Raw genomic sequence first — 21,235 nt, forward strand, 5'->3', positions numbered from 1 at the left:
TATAGAGTCACCTATGACTAGAGTGTTGGGTACGTTGTTATGCCTTATGGGCTGTGGTTGAGTGGCACACTGAGTTTGTGGGCTATGTGTCATTTGGTTTGTGTTGGGGGGTGGAGGTTGTTTGCGTTTCTGCTTTGGAGGTCTCTGTTGCTTGAGCAACATTTTAACTAAGAGTTAGGGACCTGAGCTTGAAGGGTACTAAAACAGTATCTAAATCTGCTTTATTAACTTATTCTGGCCATGAGTTAAGATTACTGGGAAAGAAAGAGCTGTGTTGTGTTTATACAAACAAGACCTACAATTGATTATTTCAAATTGTGTCAATACAACAACCAAATATTCTGTTCAGACTAATTTGTGAATAGTTAGGAGTGATTAAACAAATACAGTGTGGACAACTACAGTAGAAGTGTACTAGAGGACAACATGTAGCCAGTCCAGATAACAGTTGCACATTCATTCATTGAAAGATTTGTAGACTTGCAGATGCAATGACTTGCCTATTTGTGTAGCTGTCAGCTGAAACATTTGTACACAAACTGACCTGCAGATTTGTGAAGGTAATAATTTAAAGACTCATGAAGCAAAAAATTCATGAAGTACAGTCTACTAAACTAAGGTAGTAAAATCCAGTGTGCAATAACTCAAAAAACGTAATGTAAACAAAACTGTAAATTTTAATGTTCCATTTGATATTTTTGGAATATGTTGTTTTATTTACAGTGATTAGTTGTATTCTGGCCACTACACTTCTTCTTTCGGCTTTTCCTGGTTAGGGGTCGCCACAGCGGATCACCGTCCGCTCATGATTGGCAGTGGAGTTTTACAGTGTCGAGTTGCCAGCCCAGCGCCCAACCATCCACAGAAGGCACACACACGCACGCACGCCTAGGGCCAATTTAGTGTGTCCAATCCACCTACAGCATATCTTTTGGATGTGGGAGGAAACCAGAGCACCCGGAGGAAGCCCACTCGACCACAGGGAGGACATGCAGACTCCGCACAGAAGGCACCCCAGCTGAGGATCGAACCGGAGAACCTCTTGCTGTGAGGTGGCAAGGCTAACCGCTGCACCACCGTGACCACTGCACCACCGTGGCAAATCCAGAAGTCTCACCATTTTTTCTGCTATACTATTTTTATTTATATTTCCATTAATATAAATTGTATGCACATATATTTGTGTATCCCAGTCTCAGGGCTGGATCCAGTACTAGGCGACTTCGGCAGTTGCCTAGAGCCTGGTGCTAGCTGGGGGAACCCCAAAAACATAAGCCATAACAAAGAATGTTTACACCTACATCTTTGATTTGCCACCCTGCTTTGTTGTTTGACAACTCCAATGAGTGAAAGCTTTCTTGGAGTGTGTCACAGGCAAAACAGGCCAATAGCAGTCTACAGACAAACTTGTGAACTACCATCAGTGCAAACCTAAAAAAAAAACAGTAATGCTGTGTGTGTATTTCTGTACTCCCTAGCAATCCAGGGGATTATACTAATCAATTGATTTCCAGATGACTACTTCTGATGCCTTAATTTCTAAAGAGTGAGACTGTCTATCTCTAAAAATAGCAATTCATGGCATGTAGGGAGAACTTTTTTCCCAAACTGTACTGCATTTTCTAAGGGAATGCTACAGTTCAAATAACAGAAGTTAAGCCTTGAGCAGCCTAGTAACATCCAGAAAAAAGTACCTATTTGGAAATGGCAATCAGGGGTATTATGTTTATGTTTCTCGATAATGGATTACAGATGTAGGAAACAGACCCTTTATTCAATGGTCTAATTCACTGTTATGTGGAAAAGCTTGTGACTGTGATTTAATAAGTTGAAGAGACCTGGTGGCAGAGATTAGAAAGTAGGAACTGTAGGCTGTCTGTCTTTCAGGTCTTAGCAAGGCTGCCCTTTTGTAGCCTGTCAGTCATTTTATTGTAATAGAAGTGGAACCAGGTGAGGTCCACGTATAATGTTGGATCATTTTTGTTACTTTTATTTTTACCAGCTTTGTATTGCCGGCAGTTGGAGGTATTTTTTTAAGTGTGTATAGTGCTCATATGATATGGTTGAGACTTTTTTTGGCAAGGGGATGTGTTAAAATTAATATTCTGTCTGCTAAATTCTGGTTTGACAACAACATTGATATGGTGATGCTACATTTTTCTGTTGTAAGATTATTTTATTTTGGTATTAATATATTTTAATGAAATTTTTATATGTGTGTGTGTGTCTGTGTGTGTGCATGTGTGCGTGTATGCGTGTGTGTGTGTGTGTGTGTGTGTGTGTGTGTGTGTGTGTGTGTGTGTGTGTGTGTGTGTGTGTAAATACTTTTTATTTATTTATTTATTTATTTTCAGTTTGGGAAGTCCACTGGGCCAAGAAGTGCCCATTTTCAGTGGAGGCCCAGGGAGAAAAGCTCCATAAGCAATACAATACAATAAAGGTTACATAATGTTAAAGGTAAAATACAAGAGTAAAATTCATACAGTCAGGAAATGCAAATGCATAAATGTACATCATAAGACAGTGCAATACAGATTTTTTTTTATTTACAATATTTACATACTTAGAGTCAAGTGAATGTCAGCTAAGTCTAGTTAAGCTTGAGGGTAGAGTGGAGCAGGAGTATGGAGAGCTCAGTGGGGAAAATCCCTAGAATTTATATCGGGTGAAAGCAGGAACATTTCCATTTGGATGACAGTTATAAGAAAAGTTGGGTCTTGAAGGATTCAGAGTTAGGTATAGTCCTAAGTGATGGAGGGAGGGAGTTCCATTTTTTACCTAGAGAGAAGGAGAGTAGACGCTGGCCAGCGGGACGTTTGGGTTTGTGGATGGAGATTAGATTTTGGTGTTCAGATCTCAGAGATCTGTTTGGGATGTATGGGGGAAGGATGTTTGTTAAGGCTGGGTAGAATATTAATTTGTGAACGGTGGTTAGTTGGAGATAGTCTAGGTGGTTAGGGAGTTCTAGCCAATTCAGAGATTGTAGGGTAAGGCAGTGGTGAGTTGAGGTTTTGGATTTAGTGGCAAATTTAGAGATCTTATTATAGCAATTTTCAAGTTTTGAGGTGTTGGAAGTAGACAGATTGGTTAGAAGAGGGGCTCTATATAGTAGAAAGGGTAGAAGGTAGGTAATTGCCAAGGTGTGCCTAGAGGAGTTGGAAAGAAATTGGTTATTCCTGTAGAGCATACCTAACTTTTGGTGGGTTTTCTTTATGTTTTGTTGTATGTGGAGATCGAATTTAAGGTGCTTGTCTATGGTAATGACGAGGAGTTTTGCAGAAGGGACCACTTCTATAGCAGTGTTGGTTTGGCTTAGGACTTTGAAAGTATTTTTGTCAAAGGAGGAAACCCTGGTAGGGGTGAAAATTAGTATTTTAGATTTATTAGAGTTGAGGGAGAGATGGTTTTGGTGCATCCAGTTCTCTGTAGAGGAAAAGGCTATTTGTGTTTTAGTCAGTAGTTCAGGAATGTTAGAGGAGGCACAAACTAAGGTAGAGTCATCAGCGTATTGGATGACTGTAGTGTCAGGGATGACTGTGTGAAGGTTATTTATAAAGATGTTGAAAAGCATGGGTCCGAGGATGGACCCCTGAGGAACGCCGGTAGGTGTAGGCAAGAAGGAAGAGGTAGAGTCCTTCCATCTGACAGCTTGAGATCTGTCAGATAGGTAACTGGAGAACCAGGATAGAGTATTAGGGGAGAGATTAAGGTTGGCGAGATGAAGGAGAAGGTGTGTATGGGAGATGGTGTCAAAGGCTTTAGATAGATCTAGCAGTACTGTGGATACTAGAAGTCCAGAATCTCGGGCTCGATTGACTGTTTCTAGGAAGGATAGTAAGGCAGTTATGGTGCTGTGGCCAGGGCGGAAGCCATGTTGGATGGGTGTAAGTAGGTGATTCTGAGTTAAGAAAGGCAAAAGTTGGTGGTGGACACATTTTTCTAGAATTTTAGATATTGGAGAGAGTAGGGCAATGGGGCGGAAGTTAGAAATAGTGGTGTTTTTACCTCCTTTGTGAAGAGGTAGAATGTAGGCTGAACGCCAAAGTTTGGGTACATACGACTCTTTTAAGGATCTGTTAATCAGGATACTAATTGGGAGAGCAATACCTTCGGCTGCGCATTTGAGGAAGGAGGAGGGTATGTTGTCAGGGGCATTAGAGCATGGCTTAAGTTTGGATAAGAGCCTTTTTATAAAGATGGTTTAAACTGGTTTGAACTGGAAATTAAAGGGACAGTTATTAAGGTTGTTGGGTGTTGAGGAAAGGGAGTTGGGTGGATTATTGTTTGGGAATGTTTTGGTTAGCTTAGCTATGGATTCTGTAAAGAAAGTGTTGAAGTGAGAGCTCAGCTCCATGTCAGTTAAACTAGGGTCAGGGCAGGGATTATTCCTGGACCCTGGATGGAGAAGGGAATTATTGATTTCCAGAATTGTTTTGGGTTCTTGTTATTTTTGGACTGAAGTTTATTATAGTAGTTGTTTTTGTCCAAGGTGATTAGTTTTTTTACTTGGTTGCGGAGTTGGGTGTATTGGAGCAAGGCAGAAGGCAGTTTATTTTTCTGATAAAGCTTCTAGGATTTGTCTCTGTGATGCATGATTTGTTTAGTTTCTTTGGTCAGCCAAGGAGCAGAATTGGTTTTGATTTGTTTGTTTCTCAGAGGGGCTAGAGAGCTAAGAGTATTTAAGAAGATAGAGTTAAAATGTTCTACAACATTGTCAAGGGGGAGAGTGTTTAGGATTTGCCAGTTAATTTGTTTAAAAGTGTTTGCGAAAATTGTGGGGTTGAAGTTGCTAAGATTACGAGTTTGAATGTAATGGTGTTGATATTGGGTGAAGTTAGCTGAGCGATGAATGAAGGCAGGGAGATGGTCACTGAAGGTGTCAGGGATAGTGCCAGAGAGAATTATTTTGTTTGGATGGGAAACTAGAATCCAGTCTATGATGGACGCTGGGGGGTGGTTTTTGTTAGGACGAGTTGTTGAATGGATTACTTGGGTGAAGTTGTATAGGTTAATGGATAGAGAGGGGGAAGGCATCTAGAATGTAGGTTTCATATTTTATTTCAGTTGAGGCCCAGTGAAGAATATTTTCAAGGGTAGAGATGTTGTCACCTGGGGAGATATATAAGGAAATAATGCAGATATTCTTATGTTTATTCAATCCAAGCAGACCTGCTGTTAGTTCAGAATTTTTGAATTGTGGGGTTGGGATTTGAAGAGGGATTAGGGAGAGAAGGTTAGAGTAGATTAGAGCAGAACCTCCACCTTTTTTATTTAATCGGTCACTTCTGAGGATGTAGAAACCTGGAGGTAAGATTTCAGAGTCAGTAATATGGGGTTTTAGCCAGGTTTCAGAGATGGCTAAGATGTCAGGTTGGTTGTGATTAATCCAAGCTTGTAACCTCACCCCTTTCTAGTTGGCCCCACCTTTTCCTGCATCATGGAATAGTTATGGTGTAAAGGAAAGAATCAGCTGTAATAAAAAAAAAAAAAAAAAAAACAGAAGTATCATCATATGAGCCATGTTTTTAGGTTTATAGGTGAGTACTAAGTTAGCTGCCATTGTGGGCCATTGTAAGTCTAGCCAATTTCCTTCAAATGTGAGAAGCAAATCCTGTATCTTGTATCTGTAAGGTAAACAGCTTAATCATTCTGCCAACCCCCGTCATAAAGTACAAAAGGTGGAGGAAGGTTTCACACCCTGCAACTTTGACCAGTGCTGGCTGGTGACTTCAAATCCAAGGGGGGCTGCAAGAGACACCTGAATGGGGTGGGGCCAACTAGAAAGAGATGAGGTTAACTTCATGGGGTGGAGCTATGTTACAGTGGGAACAACACTGATTATGCTTACCATTTTACATAAAATAACTGCTCAGTCACTATTGTACATGCTGAATAATCTACCAAATACTAGACTAAATCACATTTTAGAGCTAATGGGGTGTTTAGGTTATGCTATAACAGCACAAAATTTAAACATCTCTAAACGGTAAAAAAATGGCTGATCTTGACTGCACGGATCTATTATGAGTACACATGATATAGTAAACATACATTATACCGTATCAGGTAATCTGCGTTTTGTACAATGCCAAGTGAAAAGTAAGGAGATTTGGAAATCCCACTGTACTATCTTAGTTTATTATTCACAGCTCAAGGTTACTCCAGCACCTAATTTGCCAGTGGTTCTGAGAGACTGTGGCACAGGCTTGTATGACAGGTGACTTTACCAAAATACACATTAATCTTGCAAAGCCAGAATTACAACAGTAAACAGCAGGGACAGTCAACCCATTTCATTCACAAACACCCCCCTCCCCGTTACCAAACAAAAGTATCTGCTTTGAAACTGCCAGAATTAAAGTAGAAATAATAGTAACAGGTTAAATACTTACATTAATTTCATTTATTTGACATAAACATTAGTTACAACTTGTGTGTGCCAGTTCACCTTACAGAAATACAAATTTCATATTTTACTTTTGTTTACCCAGGTTTGTAAAAAAAAAAAAAAAAAAAACTTTTTCAGCATATGTCCGGGGAGAAAAGCTCTAACATATTTACAAACATTTTTAAACAGACATTCAGTACAGACATGATATGAAATAACATACATTAAGAATAACTCATACATTTGATAATTAGGTTACATTCATCTGACAGTACAGGCAACTATTACAATCTTGCAAAGCTGGAATTACAACAACAGTAAACAGCAGAGCCAGTTGTTTCATTCACACATAGCCCCAATTCCTATTGCCTACCCCACCCACACTATCTGATTTGATCTTGTGAGGTTAAAAGACAAAAAAAGGATAAAAGACAAAATTGTTATTAATATATGTATTTTTTCACATAAATAATACCCAGAGTTCAGAGCTTGTGGTCGATCTTACTTCACTCAGGTGCACATTACTCTTGCAAAGCAAGTCAGAAGTACAAAAGTAAGGCCAGTCATTTCATTCACATATACTAGACATTGCCCCCCCAGCCCGATTTCCTACCCACAGTATCAGCTTTGAGCCTACAAGGTTTAAAATAATGAAAATAGAAGAGTATGGTTGCATTACTGTACTTCTTTCACATCACATATTCAAGAGCTTGCAGGTGATCTTACTTCAGTTCACCCATATACACTTTAGTCATGCAAGGCTAGAGTTTCAACAACAAAACATCCACACACCATCCTAATATATCTTGACTGACCCTGAAAAAAGATAGGTTAAAAAAAAAAACACTTCATCCACAAGCAGCCCTCAAAACACACTGCATACCTAGTACCTGGTTAGCCCTGCCAGGATATTATATTAAAAAATATCTACAAACCGTTTCCAAAACTCACTGCTTCCTTAGTATCTGGTTCATCCTGACAGGATATTATGTAAAAAAAAAATCCATCAACAGCCCTAAAACACATTGCTGACCTAGTATCTGGTTGACTCTGCCAGGATATTGTATTAAAAAAATCAATTAACAGCCCCCCAAAAGACATTGCTTCCTTAGTATCTGGTTGACCCTGCCAGGATATTCTATTAAAAAAAAAATCTATCAATAGCCTCCAAAACACATTGTCTTCTTAGTATCTGGTTAACCCTGCCAGGATATTATATTAAAAAATAAAGTCTTCAACAGCCCCAAAAACACACAGCCCACTAGTATCTGGTTGACCTTTCCAGTGTATCATACTAAAAAAAAAAGAAAAACACCAACAGCCCCAAAAACACACAAACCACTAGTATCTGGTTAACCCCTGCAGGGAAGAAAATGCAGAAAGTATCTGGCTGGCCCTGCAAGGAAAAAAAAATGAGAACTTAATTATTATTTTTTTTTTGTGGGGGGGTCAATTTATAAATAGTTTTCCTTGGCTTCTCTTACCTTAAAGTTTGATTCTGAGTCTCACTCACAATCAAAAACAATAATCTGATCGATGGATTTTCTCTTTTTTAAATTATTTCCTCTGTCTCTCACTCTCTCTCTCTCCCTTACAACTTAATTTATCCAGTTAAAGCACGGAAAGAAAATGCAAGAGTAACAGGACTAATCAGCAGCCATATCACATACTCAGTTTATGTGACAGGCTGCTGACTTAGCAGTCCCATCGACCTCCAATTTCCTGTGGTTAAAACTGCAATGACTTCTGGGCATCTTCGTTGATGCCTGCAGTCTTCCCAATCCAGATTGTTTTTGAAAACAGTCCGGCGACAAAAAGATATATATATATATATATATATATATATATATATATATATATATATATATATATATATATATATATATACCAACAACCAGCTCCACCAGTCATGAGGTTTACGCTCCACTAATTCCACACCCTTACTCAGCTTACATACAAAATCATTGCCATACTATTATCATCTAATAACCCATGCTGGGTGTCCTTCTTACCTTGCAATATTAATGATTTTTTATTTATTTATTTATTTATTTATTTATTTAATGACATCTGATTACCAGGAAAGTCCAGCTGGGTAAGATCCCATTTTCAGAGGAGGCCCGGGGAGAAAAGCTCCAAAGTATTACAAAACATTTTAAGAATAATAATTTTACAGTATTTAAAATAATACAATAAACAAATACAGTTTAAATAGTTATACCAAATTAGACATAATATGAAAACATTGGTTAAGAATAGTTAGGAATTATATGACAATAATTTAATAGGTAGAAAAATATTATCCAGTTTATAGAGAAATTAACAGCAAGTTAGTATAATACAAACAGGAATTGCAATATGAAGTGAGAGAAAAGCAGGCTTATTGTATATTTACAGAGAAAAACAGGGGAGAGAAATTGATAAATGTAAGGAAGTCAGGGAAGAAGGGAGAGTAAGGAGATGTAAGATATGAATACATGTGTGTCCACATTTAGGGATATAGTTTATCCTTGTGTTGAGAAAGAACAGAGACTGGTTTTGGCTGGGAAGTCTTTCAGAATGGTTTTGAAAAATGTGAGGTGGCTTATTGACCTGATGGCTACAGATAAGGAGTTCCAGGCTTTAGCAACATGGTATGAGTACAAACAATGCTCAGCAGAACAGATAGGTTTGTGGACAAATAGGAGTATTTGGTCATTGTATCATAATGACCAACTAGGAACATAGCTGTGCAGAATGTTATTCAGTTCCAGACAAGCAGATGGATTCTGGATAATTTTATAGGTGGTAAGAAGCTGTGTATTTGCTAGTTGATGGGGTAGTTCTAACCAATTTAGGCTTTCTGGTGCTATACAGTGGTGGTTTCTGAAATGGATATTTGCTGCAAATTTAGCAACTTTGTTATAGCATTGTTATAGCATTGTTCAAGTTTTGATTTTTGTGATGCCTGAAGGTTAGTAAGGATAGGAGCACAATAAAGAAGTGTGGGGAGGAGATAAGCAGTGGCAAGTGTAGCTTTAGTTGCATCAGTGAGAAAGTTTTTGGCTCTGTAAAGCATGCCTAGTTTTTGATGAGTTTTTCTTATACAGTTTTGCATATGCAAGTTGAATTTAAGATTATCATCCACTATCATCCTTAATAATTTGCTATGAGAAGTGACCTCACTGGTTGTGTTATGTTTTTTCATGCAAGAGAGATTTGGGGGAAAGGTAGTATTTTTTTTGTTAGTTTTGAGCATGAGTTGTGAGTTACAAAGCCATGCTTCAGTTGCTGTTAAAGCTTCTTGATATTTTTTTTGGAAGGATGCCACATTTTCAAATGTGCAAATGAGTATGGAGTCTTCTGCGTACTGTATTAGCTAGGCCTGTTGCATGGATATGTGGGGGGTGCTGGTGAGAATGTTAGAGGAGGGGACTAAGGATAGAGCCTTGTGGTATACCAGTGATGATCAGAAAGTATGGAGAGAGGGTGTAGTGTCATTTTACTGAATGATATCTATTGGATAAGTAGCTTTTGAACCACAGAACTGTGGACTGAGCAAGACCTAATGAGGACATTTGAAGTAGAAGTTTGCTGTGATATACTGCGTTGAAGGCTTTAAACAAGTCTAGAAATAAGGAGGAGACTAGTTTGTGGTTATCTCTAGCTTTACTAACAGTATCTGTATAGATTAGAAGTGCAGTGTTAGTACTCTGGAAATGACAGAAGCCATATTGTGTTGGGGATAAGAGTTCTTCCTGCAGGAGATAGTTTAGCAATTGTTTTTGAAAACATTTTTCAAGTATTTTGGAGTGGGGGGGATAAGATTACTATAGGTCTAAAGTTAGTAATGTCTGTTAAATTTCCTCCTTTGTGCAGAGGGATAATGTGTGACTTTTGCAGAGAGACGTGGAATGTGGGATTCCTCGACTTTTTCCTATTTTTAAGGACTGAGAGCGCAGACAATGGTATCAGCTGCTATTTTAAGGTATTTGCTTGGAAGATCATCAGCTGAAGTAGAGCATGGTTTGAGTTTGTTTATAAGTAGTTTTATATAGGTTAAAGTATAACAGAAAGTAAACAGTTTATAGCTAGTACAAAGCAATTAGTAGAGAGGTACCAAGCAGAACAGGTTTTCTTTCATTTCCTGAATGCAGAAACCTGTTGGCCAAGAAGACTAAGAAACTGGCATATACAGAGAAAGGGCAATGGCCAACTTAGTAAGTGGTTCTCAGAGTGCAAGGACAACTCTGTCAGAGAGTGTGAGATGTTAAAACCTAATTTCCAGCACAGGTGGGCATATATTTGACTAGATGAAGTTAATGAACAGCAAGATTCTTCAAGTTAAATTTGCTTACATTGTACAAAGACAAAATTTTAGTGAAAATATTTGGGAGTTGACCTTAAATTTTACCATTTAGTAACTGACTTCAAAAACAGTTTATAAAGAACATGCTATTACCAGAGAAGTTTCTGAACTACTTGTTTACATACGATTTACAATTAAGCAAATAATAATATTTTCTATGTTCATTTTTATCTTGAAAATTAAGTCTAGCTGAAGATTCCTTGTCAATAAGCCATCACAGTTACAAGAGTGAAACACCATTATCTTCATGAAAACCCTTTGCATACCTTTCATAATTATGAGACATTAAACTAAGCTTTTCTTCCATTAAGCTGTGGGTATCCTTCTTCTTTCTCTGGGAACAACACTGTCCTTCCTCAATCTTTCATATTCCCAGCTCTTCCAGATTAGTTTGTTTATAAACATGCATATTTCTCAGAACCTGTACACACATCTTTTTATGCATTCTTACTTCACATTGCATTTGGGTATCCCCTTATGTTCACTTTGGGGATCCTCTCATTCGTCCCACTCCTCAATACCTCTTATTCAGTATTTAATTGTCCATGTTATATGAAGTTCTCAAGACCAAATTCTTGCATGGGGGTCATATTCATTCATGTTTTAAAATGACTGAAACTTATCTGAATGATTACTGCATAGCTGTAGAATGACTTAATTCATATATTTAACTGCTACACATTACCTAACCTTAGAACCACAGCCTTGAAATAACTTATTTTGATAGTTGTTTTTGTTTTCATTTTAAAACAACTGTTCTAAACATTTGACCAAGGAAGAGGGCAGTCATACACCCATAAGTCATTCTCACCTCATTCTCTTTTTTATAGTTGCAAATCCAAAGGTCAAAAGTATAGATCAGCATCCGGAGCAGCACAACCACTTTTTATATCTCTCATTTCTGCAAAATATCTATACTGCCCTCTCTAGGGAAAATCTTTAGAAAAAAATGTATACAACCATCAGATTACATTCACCAATACCATCTTTTCAGTCTAAAGCAACAGATGTTCTGGCCAGGACAACAGTACTATAATGGACCTATGGACTCTTAAAATATGACATACCACATAACACAGCCAAAGGCAATCTAACTGGAGCCCAATTCATTGACTTTACTAAAACAGTTGATCTTATCAACAACTCCCTCCTAATTAACAAACTAACAGAAATCAGTATTAAATCTCCCTACACTTTTTAACAGCTTCTTCTCTGACAGACATTTAAAGGTTAAAATAGGTTCTTCCTTCTCCATTGAAGCCACTTTATATTAATGGACTCCTCAAGGTTCTGTCTTTGCCGCTTTACTGTTCTTCTTCTTCATTAAAAACTCCCCTATCACCTCCATTACTATCACTCATTTTATACACAGATGACACAGATATCTACAAACCTATTCACAACAACTCTGACAAACAGTTGTGGGTCCAAGCAGATCTTATCTCATTCCACAACTGGTTCATGAATCACAAGATAACTCTTAACCTATTCATAACTAAAACCATTCTGTTTTGTACTCTCCAAATACTTTAGCCCTCCCCTACAGACCTAAACATCCTAGATATAACAACACCAAAATACAAAACACAACATTCTTCAAGTAACTCAGCAGTTGGGTAGAACAAATCTTTAACTTTCAATGCCAAATACAAAAAAAAAACTTTCTCCTCTTATGGACCGCAACATTTCTCCTTATATCATTGCACCAGACATAACCACAATATGCAAAGGAATACTCCTAGCACAACTCAAGTATGGCCTCCCGTTCACTGCAACCATCTCGTAAAAAATAATTATACCTTACAAACTAGAAGAAAATCTGCCACATAAACTCCCCCCTTATGGAACATCACTGTCTCACCCTTTCCAAAGCTAAACAGTTGCCTATAATGCAGACATACAAGCTACTACTGTGAATCTGACTCTTCAAACTACTTCATCTTGAACCAATCTCCCTGTGAGCCACCAAAGTCATTGAAAAAACATCCACCTACAACCTTAGGGCATATTCCCAAATTACCCAAATACTCCTTACCTCAGGACCAAAGTGCATTGTACCAAACATTCTCAATCTTGGCTCCTACCTTTTGGTAATGTCTACCAATTCACCAAAATGAAAACACCTCTTACCCCACTGCAGGCACCAGTTAAAAACATACCTTCTAAAAGAAGCCCAATGATCCTGCTTCCAAAGGGGTCACATCACCTAAAACCCAAACACCCCTCCTCCTGTCTCCACTCCTCTCCTATCCTCTCCTTTCTCTCTCTCTCTCTCCCTGTCTTTACTCTTTCTATAGTCTGCATCTTTACTCCTCTCAGCTAACATTAAATCTACTGACTATATTTTATTCCTAAATGTCAACTCAACCATGCATATTCTACACAATCACACCTATCTGCATCATTCTTTCAGCAGTGTTGTAAATATTATGCATAGTTTTAAATGCCTGCTTTCTTTTATGTTAACCCTCCTATCTCTTACACAAATCTTGTCTCTCACCTCTCATCATCTACCATGCATTGACTGTGATGTACTCCGTCAGGCTACTCAGACTCAAATGTTGCTTTTTGCATACTGTCTTCATCATTGCAAATAATGTGTATGCATGGATCCTCTTCAGAAGCTCAAAGTTTCAAAACTTCAAAATTTAGACGGCTGAGACCAGAAGATCAACGTTTTGAAACTCTGAATTTTTTGAATGGAGATCGCTGTACAGCACAGAATGGGATAGTTACCATTTTCCTCACTGTAGTGTGATCTAAGAGTTGGCGCGGGGTGACTTGTCCTTCTGCAAAAACGTAAAAAAAATGTTTTTGTTTTTATTTTTTTTATTATTTCATTTTCAAGGTTTCAAAACTTCAGTCTTCTGGTCTCAGCGATTTGAAGTTCAAAGTTTTGAAACTTCAAGCTTTACAAGTAGATCTATAAAAAAAATATATATATATATATATATATATATATATATATATATATATATATATACCAGATACAAACTATGAATTAAGTTATGCTACTGTCTCTGATTTTGATAATGATTGTATTTATTCTCTGTTGTTGTCAACATTGTATTCACTGTGATGTACTCACCTGGGCTGCATCTGAACATGATCAGCTTTGATTCATGCACTACCCCAGTAATCTCCTTACACCTCTCTTTCTTTTCCAGTCTCTTTGATTTAATAATATCATTAGGAATCTTCCTCACTACAGGGAAAGATGTTTTAAATTCTCTTCCTGAAGGTCCATCAAAGCCCACTTCCCCAACCCTAACAGTACTGTGAACCTATTTATCATTTTCGGAACATGGACCAGTTCCCCCCATTCCCCAGCAGGTTAAAAACTGCTCCTTCTTGTAGCAAAAGCCCTTTGGCTCACTGGAAGATTTACCATTTTCTATTCACCAAGTCAAGGTATACGACATGACCATGCCCAAAAGGAAATGTTTTCACATGAAATGCCAGACTATTACTCAGAGTGCACAGCGATTCATTATTTCATTTACGGTGACTATTACTCAGAGTGCACCATGATCATAAGGCTACATGGTACTTCATCAGATTCAGGCAATATGCCTGTTAAACCACATTTCTACATTATGAAATTCCAGATATCCTTAGTTCTGACTAGTGTCTACAATTTGGAAGTAAAGAATTTCATATAATCACAATCAAGTGGGCCAGAAGATTCATACAGGTTGTCAAAACCATATGACAAAGTGTACTGCCAGTTCAGAGCAAGTAAGATTGCTACTTGACTGACCAAATACAGAAAAGCCTCACAAAAAAACTGTTGAGTTATTGCTTTCTCAGGCTTTATGCAGAAAGGACTGAAAAGAGTTACATACTTTGTCAGTATTGTTTAAAAGACCACATACCAAATATTAAACCAAGAAGGCAGCTAGAACATTATTTACATTTCTTTCAGGAGACACTATGATACTGCAAAATCCAAATGACAAACACTTTGAATAAAAATAAGCTGAAGGAAGTTTTTGCAAATATTTTTAAGTTTGTTGAAACTGCTTTCAATGACTTGACAGTGTTGGTAAGATGCCAGTATGAGTAATGCAGGCAGTAAAAAGACATTACATGAATAAAACAGTGAAGATCGTAGGGGTATAAAGAAGTGGGTTCTACTTCATATGTCTGACTTCCAATCATGAAATCCTAAACTGGGAAACCTGAATACACAGCCCACTAAAAGTTGCAAACCCTAAAGCAGATAACAGATTTTTTTTTTTAGCAAAAACCAATTTCATTACTTTTGAAGGGGGAAGTTTCCCCTGCTTTCCTGTATATAGGAGTTGTGGACCCTATACACCCCCATCAGACTACATTCTCTTTCCAAGGCTGGATCCGGTATTGTGACTTTTTAAGGGAAACATAACCTAAGGGTAAAGTGAGGGATGCAGTCCCCCATATGAAGTAGCAGTGGCGTTGCCATCTGCAAAACACGTGGTTGACATTTTTGATCATGACCCTATTTTGGTAAATGGTCCTACTGTTGTTTCCTGCTTCCCATGATTCAGATGCTACTTGGATACTGTAATCCATTCAACAGTGAGTCAGACAGATGAAATAAAAGCAAGAAGGGTTACTAAAATAACATAAGCGAAAATTATATTTTTGTGAGTGTTTACTTTGAGGAAAAGATGGTGTAGAGGGTAGTATGATATGGCAATAGCTGTTTTGCCTAAGAGAATGATGGGCTAAGGCTATTAAAGAGAAAATAACTGGCAGATTGGGTGAGGAAATTTTTCTGTTAAGAAATACAGGATAGACAGAATAGTCTGCTACTGTTGGAAGTCAGATTACATGCAAACCTAGTATTTCACAGAGGTGATATACTCTGATAAGAGTATAAGACTATAGGTGGTCAGATGGGGTAAAAAAGCCAAAAGCAGATATACAGCAGAGAGCTAATAGGAACACAACCATAGCATTTATACAATGCTTTTATATGACTATATGTTTTTATAAACATGTATTTCTTTCTATGCAAATGGCAATTGTCAGGGTTTCATTGAATTAGCAGAGAGAAAGAGAGAGGGGAGAAAGATATATATATATATATGTGTGTGTGTGTGTGTGTGTGTGTGTGTGTGTGTGTGTGTGTGTATTTTCATTTGATTTAATAAAACAGATCCTATATGTATATGTTATGTCTTGTTGTTGTTGTGTCTTTCGGCTTTTCCCGGTTAGAGGTCGCCACAGTGGAACTCCGGTCCGCTAATGATTGGCAGTAGATTTTTACATGCCGAGTTGCCGGCCCTGACGCACAACCTTCAACGAAGGCGCGCCCATTCACACATGTCTCCACACAGAAGACGCTCTAGCTGAGAATCGAACAGGACAACGTCTTACTGTGAGGCGACAACGCTACCGCAGCACCACCACTGCATATATATATATATATATATATATATATATATATATATATATACATACAGATAGATAGCTATACATATGCCTATACACACACACACACACACACACACACACACACACACACACACACACACACACACACACAGACAAAGACACACACACACACACACACACACACATATATATGTATACATACATGTGTTATGACCCACATTCTTAGCTTCCTACCTAGTTACTACAACATGAACTTTTTAATCCCATTTGGAAAGTGAAGTATAAAAAACTTGGCTATTCAAACTGTCATCTTCCTCAGGCTGATCATACCTCTCAACTGTCAAGAATTTTGCAGAATGTGCAGATTTTTGCCTCATATTTTTGTTCTGTTCCTCATAATCATGTTGTTTTGTGGCAAGTCATTGAAGATTGGAGTCACTAAATAATGAGACACATTTGAGTTTCAGACCATATCCTTCAGAAAACCCATGCTAAAACAAAATGTGTTACTTTAGCAACTTTCTAAGTTGCTGAGGGCAATATTCATAATCAGTCCCTATTTTGTGGCATTTGCCCTCTGTTATTTTTGGCTTTGTCCAGATTTCTTATGCTAACAGGTTGAGAGGTACAGGCTAATGACTGGAACTGCACAGTATATTCTAGGAAAGGTAAGGTAAGGCACTGAATTGAAGTAAGTGGTAGGGGCTTTCCTCCATAGATTTTTCTAGTGAATCTAATTATATGAATGTTGAGGTCTGAACTTGCGGTTTTATGAAAAAGACCAAGAAGTAAGGAATTTCAGTACATATGTGCCATGATGGTAAGAAAATGCCTAGTGGGATTATTGTCATTTAGGACCACACAAGTGCAGCCTAAATGGAATTACAAATGTCAGCTCATGAGAGAAATGCAATGCAAGTAATACAGATACAGAGATATCAGGGAATAACATAAGAAAGAAAATAACGGTTTACATTTAATATGCCAGGGGAAGTTTTGATGACCACAGGTTGTTGAATGACATTTGGCCGACCCATGTTGCCGATCCTTCTGTTGTGCGAGTTCCATGTCAGTGAATGCACAGTGCTTTCACAAATATGAGGTTGGTCATTTAATTAGAGATTGCGGTACACTGGAGATCAGGAAATGTACCCTTTTCTCCACTGTAGTGCGATCTTGGAGTTGGAATATATAGTTTGCAGGGGGTGTGGGGAGCAGCCCCCCACTGGGGGTGTAGGGGGGCTTGCCCCCCTGCAAAAGCAGCATGTTATGTCTTGTGCAATGTAAGACTGCATTCTACTAATGTCGAGCAAGGTCGAATTCACAACCGGAGGTGTGTTTATGACATTTTAACCTTGTCGACATTACATTTTCAAGCTTTTAGTCAACATTTCAGGTGGTTCTTTGTTGTAGGTGTCAACTATATGACAGTAAACCAAAAATAACAACACATATCACATTCAATAGGTAGTTCACATTACATAAATACACTCAATACCCATTATCTAATGATAAATAATAAATAAAAAGAAAATGCCCACCAGCAAACCCTTTCACTATTAAGCTAGAGAATAAATAGTGACTAGTGAATAGCAATTAGTTATTGTATTGCACTTGTTAACCTTAGATGTGACTCAGTATAGCCATCATATTGTGTAATAGTAATATTGGTGATAATTACTCAGAGAAGCAGGATTAAATGGAAAAAAGAGGCTTCAATGTATCAGGTATTATGGTTGGTGTCCAAGTTAATAAGTCTCCCAGCTGTAGGATACAAACTGTTCCTGAAACTGGTACTCCTACAGCAGAAGCTGGAGTACCTCCTTCCAGACAAAAGTTGTCAGAACCAATTGTGGGATGGATGGGTCGAATCAGCAAGTATTTTATATGTTCTCTTTCTTGCTCTTGTAAAGAAAAGCTCCTGAATAGAAGAGAGGTTTGTGCCCAAGATTTTCTCAGCCACCCTCACCACCCTCTGTAGTTTCTTCTTCTCAGCAACTGTGCAGTTGCTAAACCATGCTATAAGGTTGGTAGTGAGGATGGTCTCGATAGCTGCCCTGTAGAAAGTGATAAGAGCAGACAAGTGGGAACCTGGCCTTTTTGAGCTTTCTCAGGAGGTGAAGCCTCTGTTGAGCCTTCTTGACTAGATGGCCCAGGAGAGGTCATCCGAGATGTAAACGCCCAGGAACTTGGTTGTTTTGACTTACTCTACTACCTCCCCTTTGATAGTGAGTGGTTGATGAACTGTTGCCTTTCTCCTGAAGTCCATAATAATTTCTTTGGTCTTATTAAAATTCAGATCCAGATTGTTCCTGTCACACCAGGCAATCAAAGTGTTCACCTCAAACCTGTAGTTATGTTCATCCCCACCACTAATGAGACCCACAACTGTGGAATCATTAGCAAATTTTATAATATGATTTGAGTTATGTTTTGCAGTACAGTCATGGGTGAGAATGGTGAAGAGCAAGGGGCTGAGCACACAACCTTGGGGAACACCAGTATTTGAGAGGTGTTGCTTCCAGCACATATCCATTGGGGTCTACCAATCAGACAGTCAAGAGCCCAGTTACATAGTTACTTGTTTATCCTGAGTTTCATGAACTTATCCACCAGTAATGTCTAACCATGTGTGAATGTGCTTACTACTTTGTAAAAATGGATTAATTTCATTTCTAGAATGCAGCACTCTGAAATCTTCACATTCACAATCAGACCTTTTTCCCCAACAAATATACAACTCTACTTTGTGCTTCTTACTTATTCCTAAAGGTTTACATTATAATGTAAACAAAGTAGCCTGGCTTGCTTTTTTCTTTCGCAGGGAATTCTCCTAAATGACGCTGCTTCCTAAGTTAAAACAGGGACAGACTGGGATTACGATGAAGGAAAGAGCAAGGGACAGTTCTGAGTGGAGAAAGAAAAGAATAACGGTTAGGTGTCAGCTGTCGACAAGGAAGTGACATGGAGATTACCCCAGGAGCAGTGCTAGGGCCAGTATTCTTCAATGTGCTTGCGTCTGTCATTATCTCTGGGACAGAGAACATAATCGATCTATTTTTCATCAAAACAGATTGTAGCTTTAGTTCATGATGGGGAGGGGTCATCCAGAAAGAGACAGAGGAGACTAGAGGAACTGACAGAAAGGTGGCATTTAGAGCAGTAAGTGCAGTTTATTACACTTAGAGGAAAAGTCCCAGGGGACAGATAAATCCCTGTTAGGGAATGATCACAACAAAAATTAATCATCAAGAGAAATGTGCATGATACTTCACAGTAAAATAAGAGAAAAGGTCTCAAGGGATGACAGAGTGATCTAAAGAGCATTGATGAGAGTGCACAGTTCTGAAGACCACCTGGGTAGAAAGATGTCAGACCCATAAGGAAGCTGCAAAGGAAATTGAAAAGCATGAAAAAAGGGGCAGAGAGATGAGCTAGAAGGACAAGCAGTAATCATTCAAAATGTCAGGGCCTTCTAAAATGAGTCCCGAAATATGGAGACTAAATGGCCGAAAAAAGAACTTAAAATATACTAAGTCCAAGAGGGCCATTTCTCAGAATATTCCCTTTCCTGCAAGGTATGTCAATCTCAGAGTTGGTATATATAGATTCATAGATTCATAGATTAGTACTAGGCTAACTGCACCTGTGGGCCATTTTAAGCCTAGCCAATTACCCCATCTGAGAATCAAACCCTGCACCTTGTGTCTGCAAGGTAAATACCTTAACTATTATGCCAGCCTCCCACCCCCATAAGTTTGGGAGGGGGGCTTGCCCCTCAAAGTTGGGGGGTGCAGAGGGGGGCTTACCCCACTGCAAAAAAGAAGTTTAAAAGAGTAGAGCGATCTTTGAGATTTGCTGTTTTCCTTAGTTTTCAGTCTTATTTTTTTTTCCAGCTTATTTGCACTCAGCATTTCAAGTGCCAACATTTCAATAGGGAGGCAGGAAAAAGCTGAGCAAACTAAGGAAAAATAAATGCTAGAAGAAAATTGAAAAGCAGGGTCATGTACACATCGTGATGACAGGATACTCCACATGTTGATATAATGGTTAAGGTGCTCATCTCACAGACAAAAGGTATAGGGTTTGATTCTCACCTTTGAAAAGAAAATTTGCTCGGCTTCAAATTGCCCACAAGGGCAACTAGCCTAGTACTCATTTATCTAAAAGGAGAAATAGGAAAGAGGGAACACAAATAGCAGGTGAACGGGACTAGGCCCAAGTCACACAGAAGAAATGGCATGAACTACAAACGTGAACACTGAAACAGAAGGCTTGAAGAGAATTTTAGCTAGAAAAATGGAGGAAGAAGAAGATGTTTGGGGGTGGGGGGCAACTTACATACCAGCTGCGTCAGGTAGGAATGTATAGAAAGCCTGCAGACTTCTGCCAGTTCAGTTATATGATCTTCTTGACTGTTCCTTCCTGTATGTTTCATTAAAAGTGCGGGAATGCTTATCAGAAAATGTTTTCTCTGTACCAGTAACTACTAGATATTGTTTGTATATAAAAAACAAAAAAGGTTGCTGATCACTGAAGTACTGTTGTTTAAATAAATGTAGTTCAACTGTATCCTGCAGGCCTTCCATGGATTGCTTGCTTGAGTTAGTCTTGCTGATATATTTGCAGCTGGAATCATTTTGCTGCATTGCAACTCTGAATGCAGTTAACTGTAAGCTGTTTCTGAGAAAGGAATAATTCTGGATGCTGTAAGACTACCATGTTAAGTAAATTAAATAAGTAAGCAAATTAGTACATGCTCAGCTATAATATGAATATGAAAAGGTATATGTAACTATCAGTGCATTCAGTAAGTGTACAAGTTACTTTGCTCCAGCATTTCAGCAGTACAATAAAACCTGTCATCAGTTTGTTTTTGTTGTTGATGTTTTGGTTGTTTCTTTTCTTTTTACAGTATTCTGGTGATGCAGCTACTAGGCCACCATTTTTCCATATTTCCTCCCTGAGACACCCATCCATAATACATCTGCCACACTCCAGCATCCTGTCTCTGAAGGCAGCACAAACACACATGCATGCTTTACCCCACGGTAAGTAAAAATGGAAATACACTAATGACATATATGAACGTTGTGGTTTCTCTTGTTTGTAAAGCA

At 38.3% G+C, this 21,235-nt stretch overlaps 1 protein-coding gene across 3 annotated transcripts in view; it reads left to right on the forward strand.

Moving 5' to 3' along the window:
• FOXP3 (forkhead box P3) overlaps positions 1-21,235 on the forward strand; it is a 733,303-nt gene that overhangs the window by 491,744 nt on the left and 220,324 nt on the right. For all 3 annotated transcript variants that reach the window (XM_044080123.1, XM_044080122.1, XM_044080124.1), the window contains one exon: positions 21,034-21,169. In XM_044080123.1, the coding sequence (XP_043936058.1) occupies positions 21,034-21,169 (136 nt within the window). The remainder of the gene's footprint in view (positions 1-21,033; positions 21,170-21,235) is intronic.

Source organism: Protopterus annectens, chromosome 8.part0 (genome assembly GCF_019279795.1).
Source record: "Protopterus annectens isolate FY-2018-M chromosome 8.part0, PAN1.0, whole genome shotgun sequence".
NCBI lineage: Eukaryota > Metazoa > Chordata > Ceratodontiformes > Protopteridae > Protopterus > Protopterus annectens.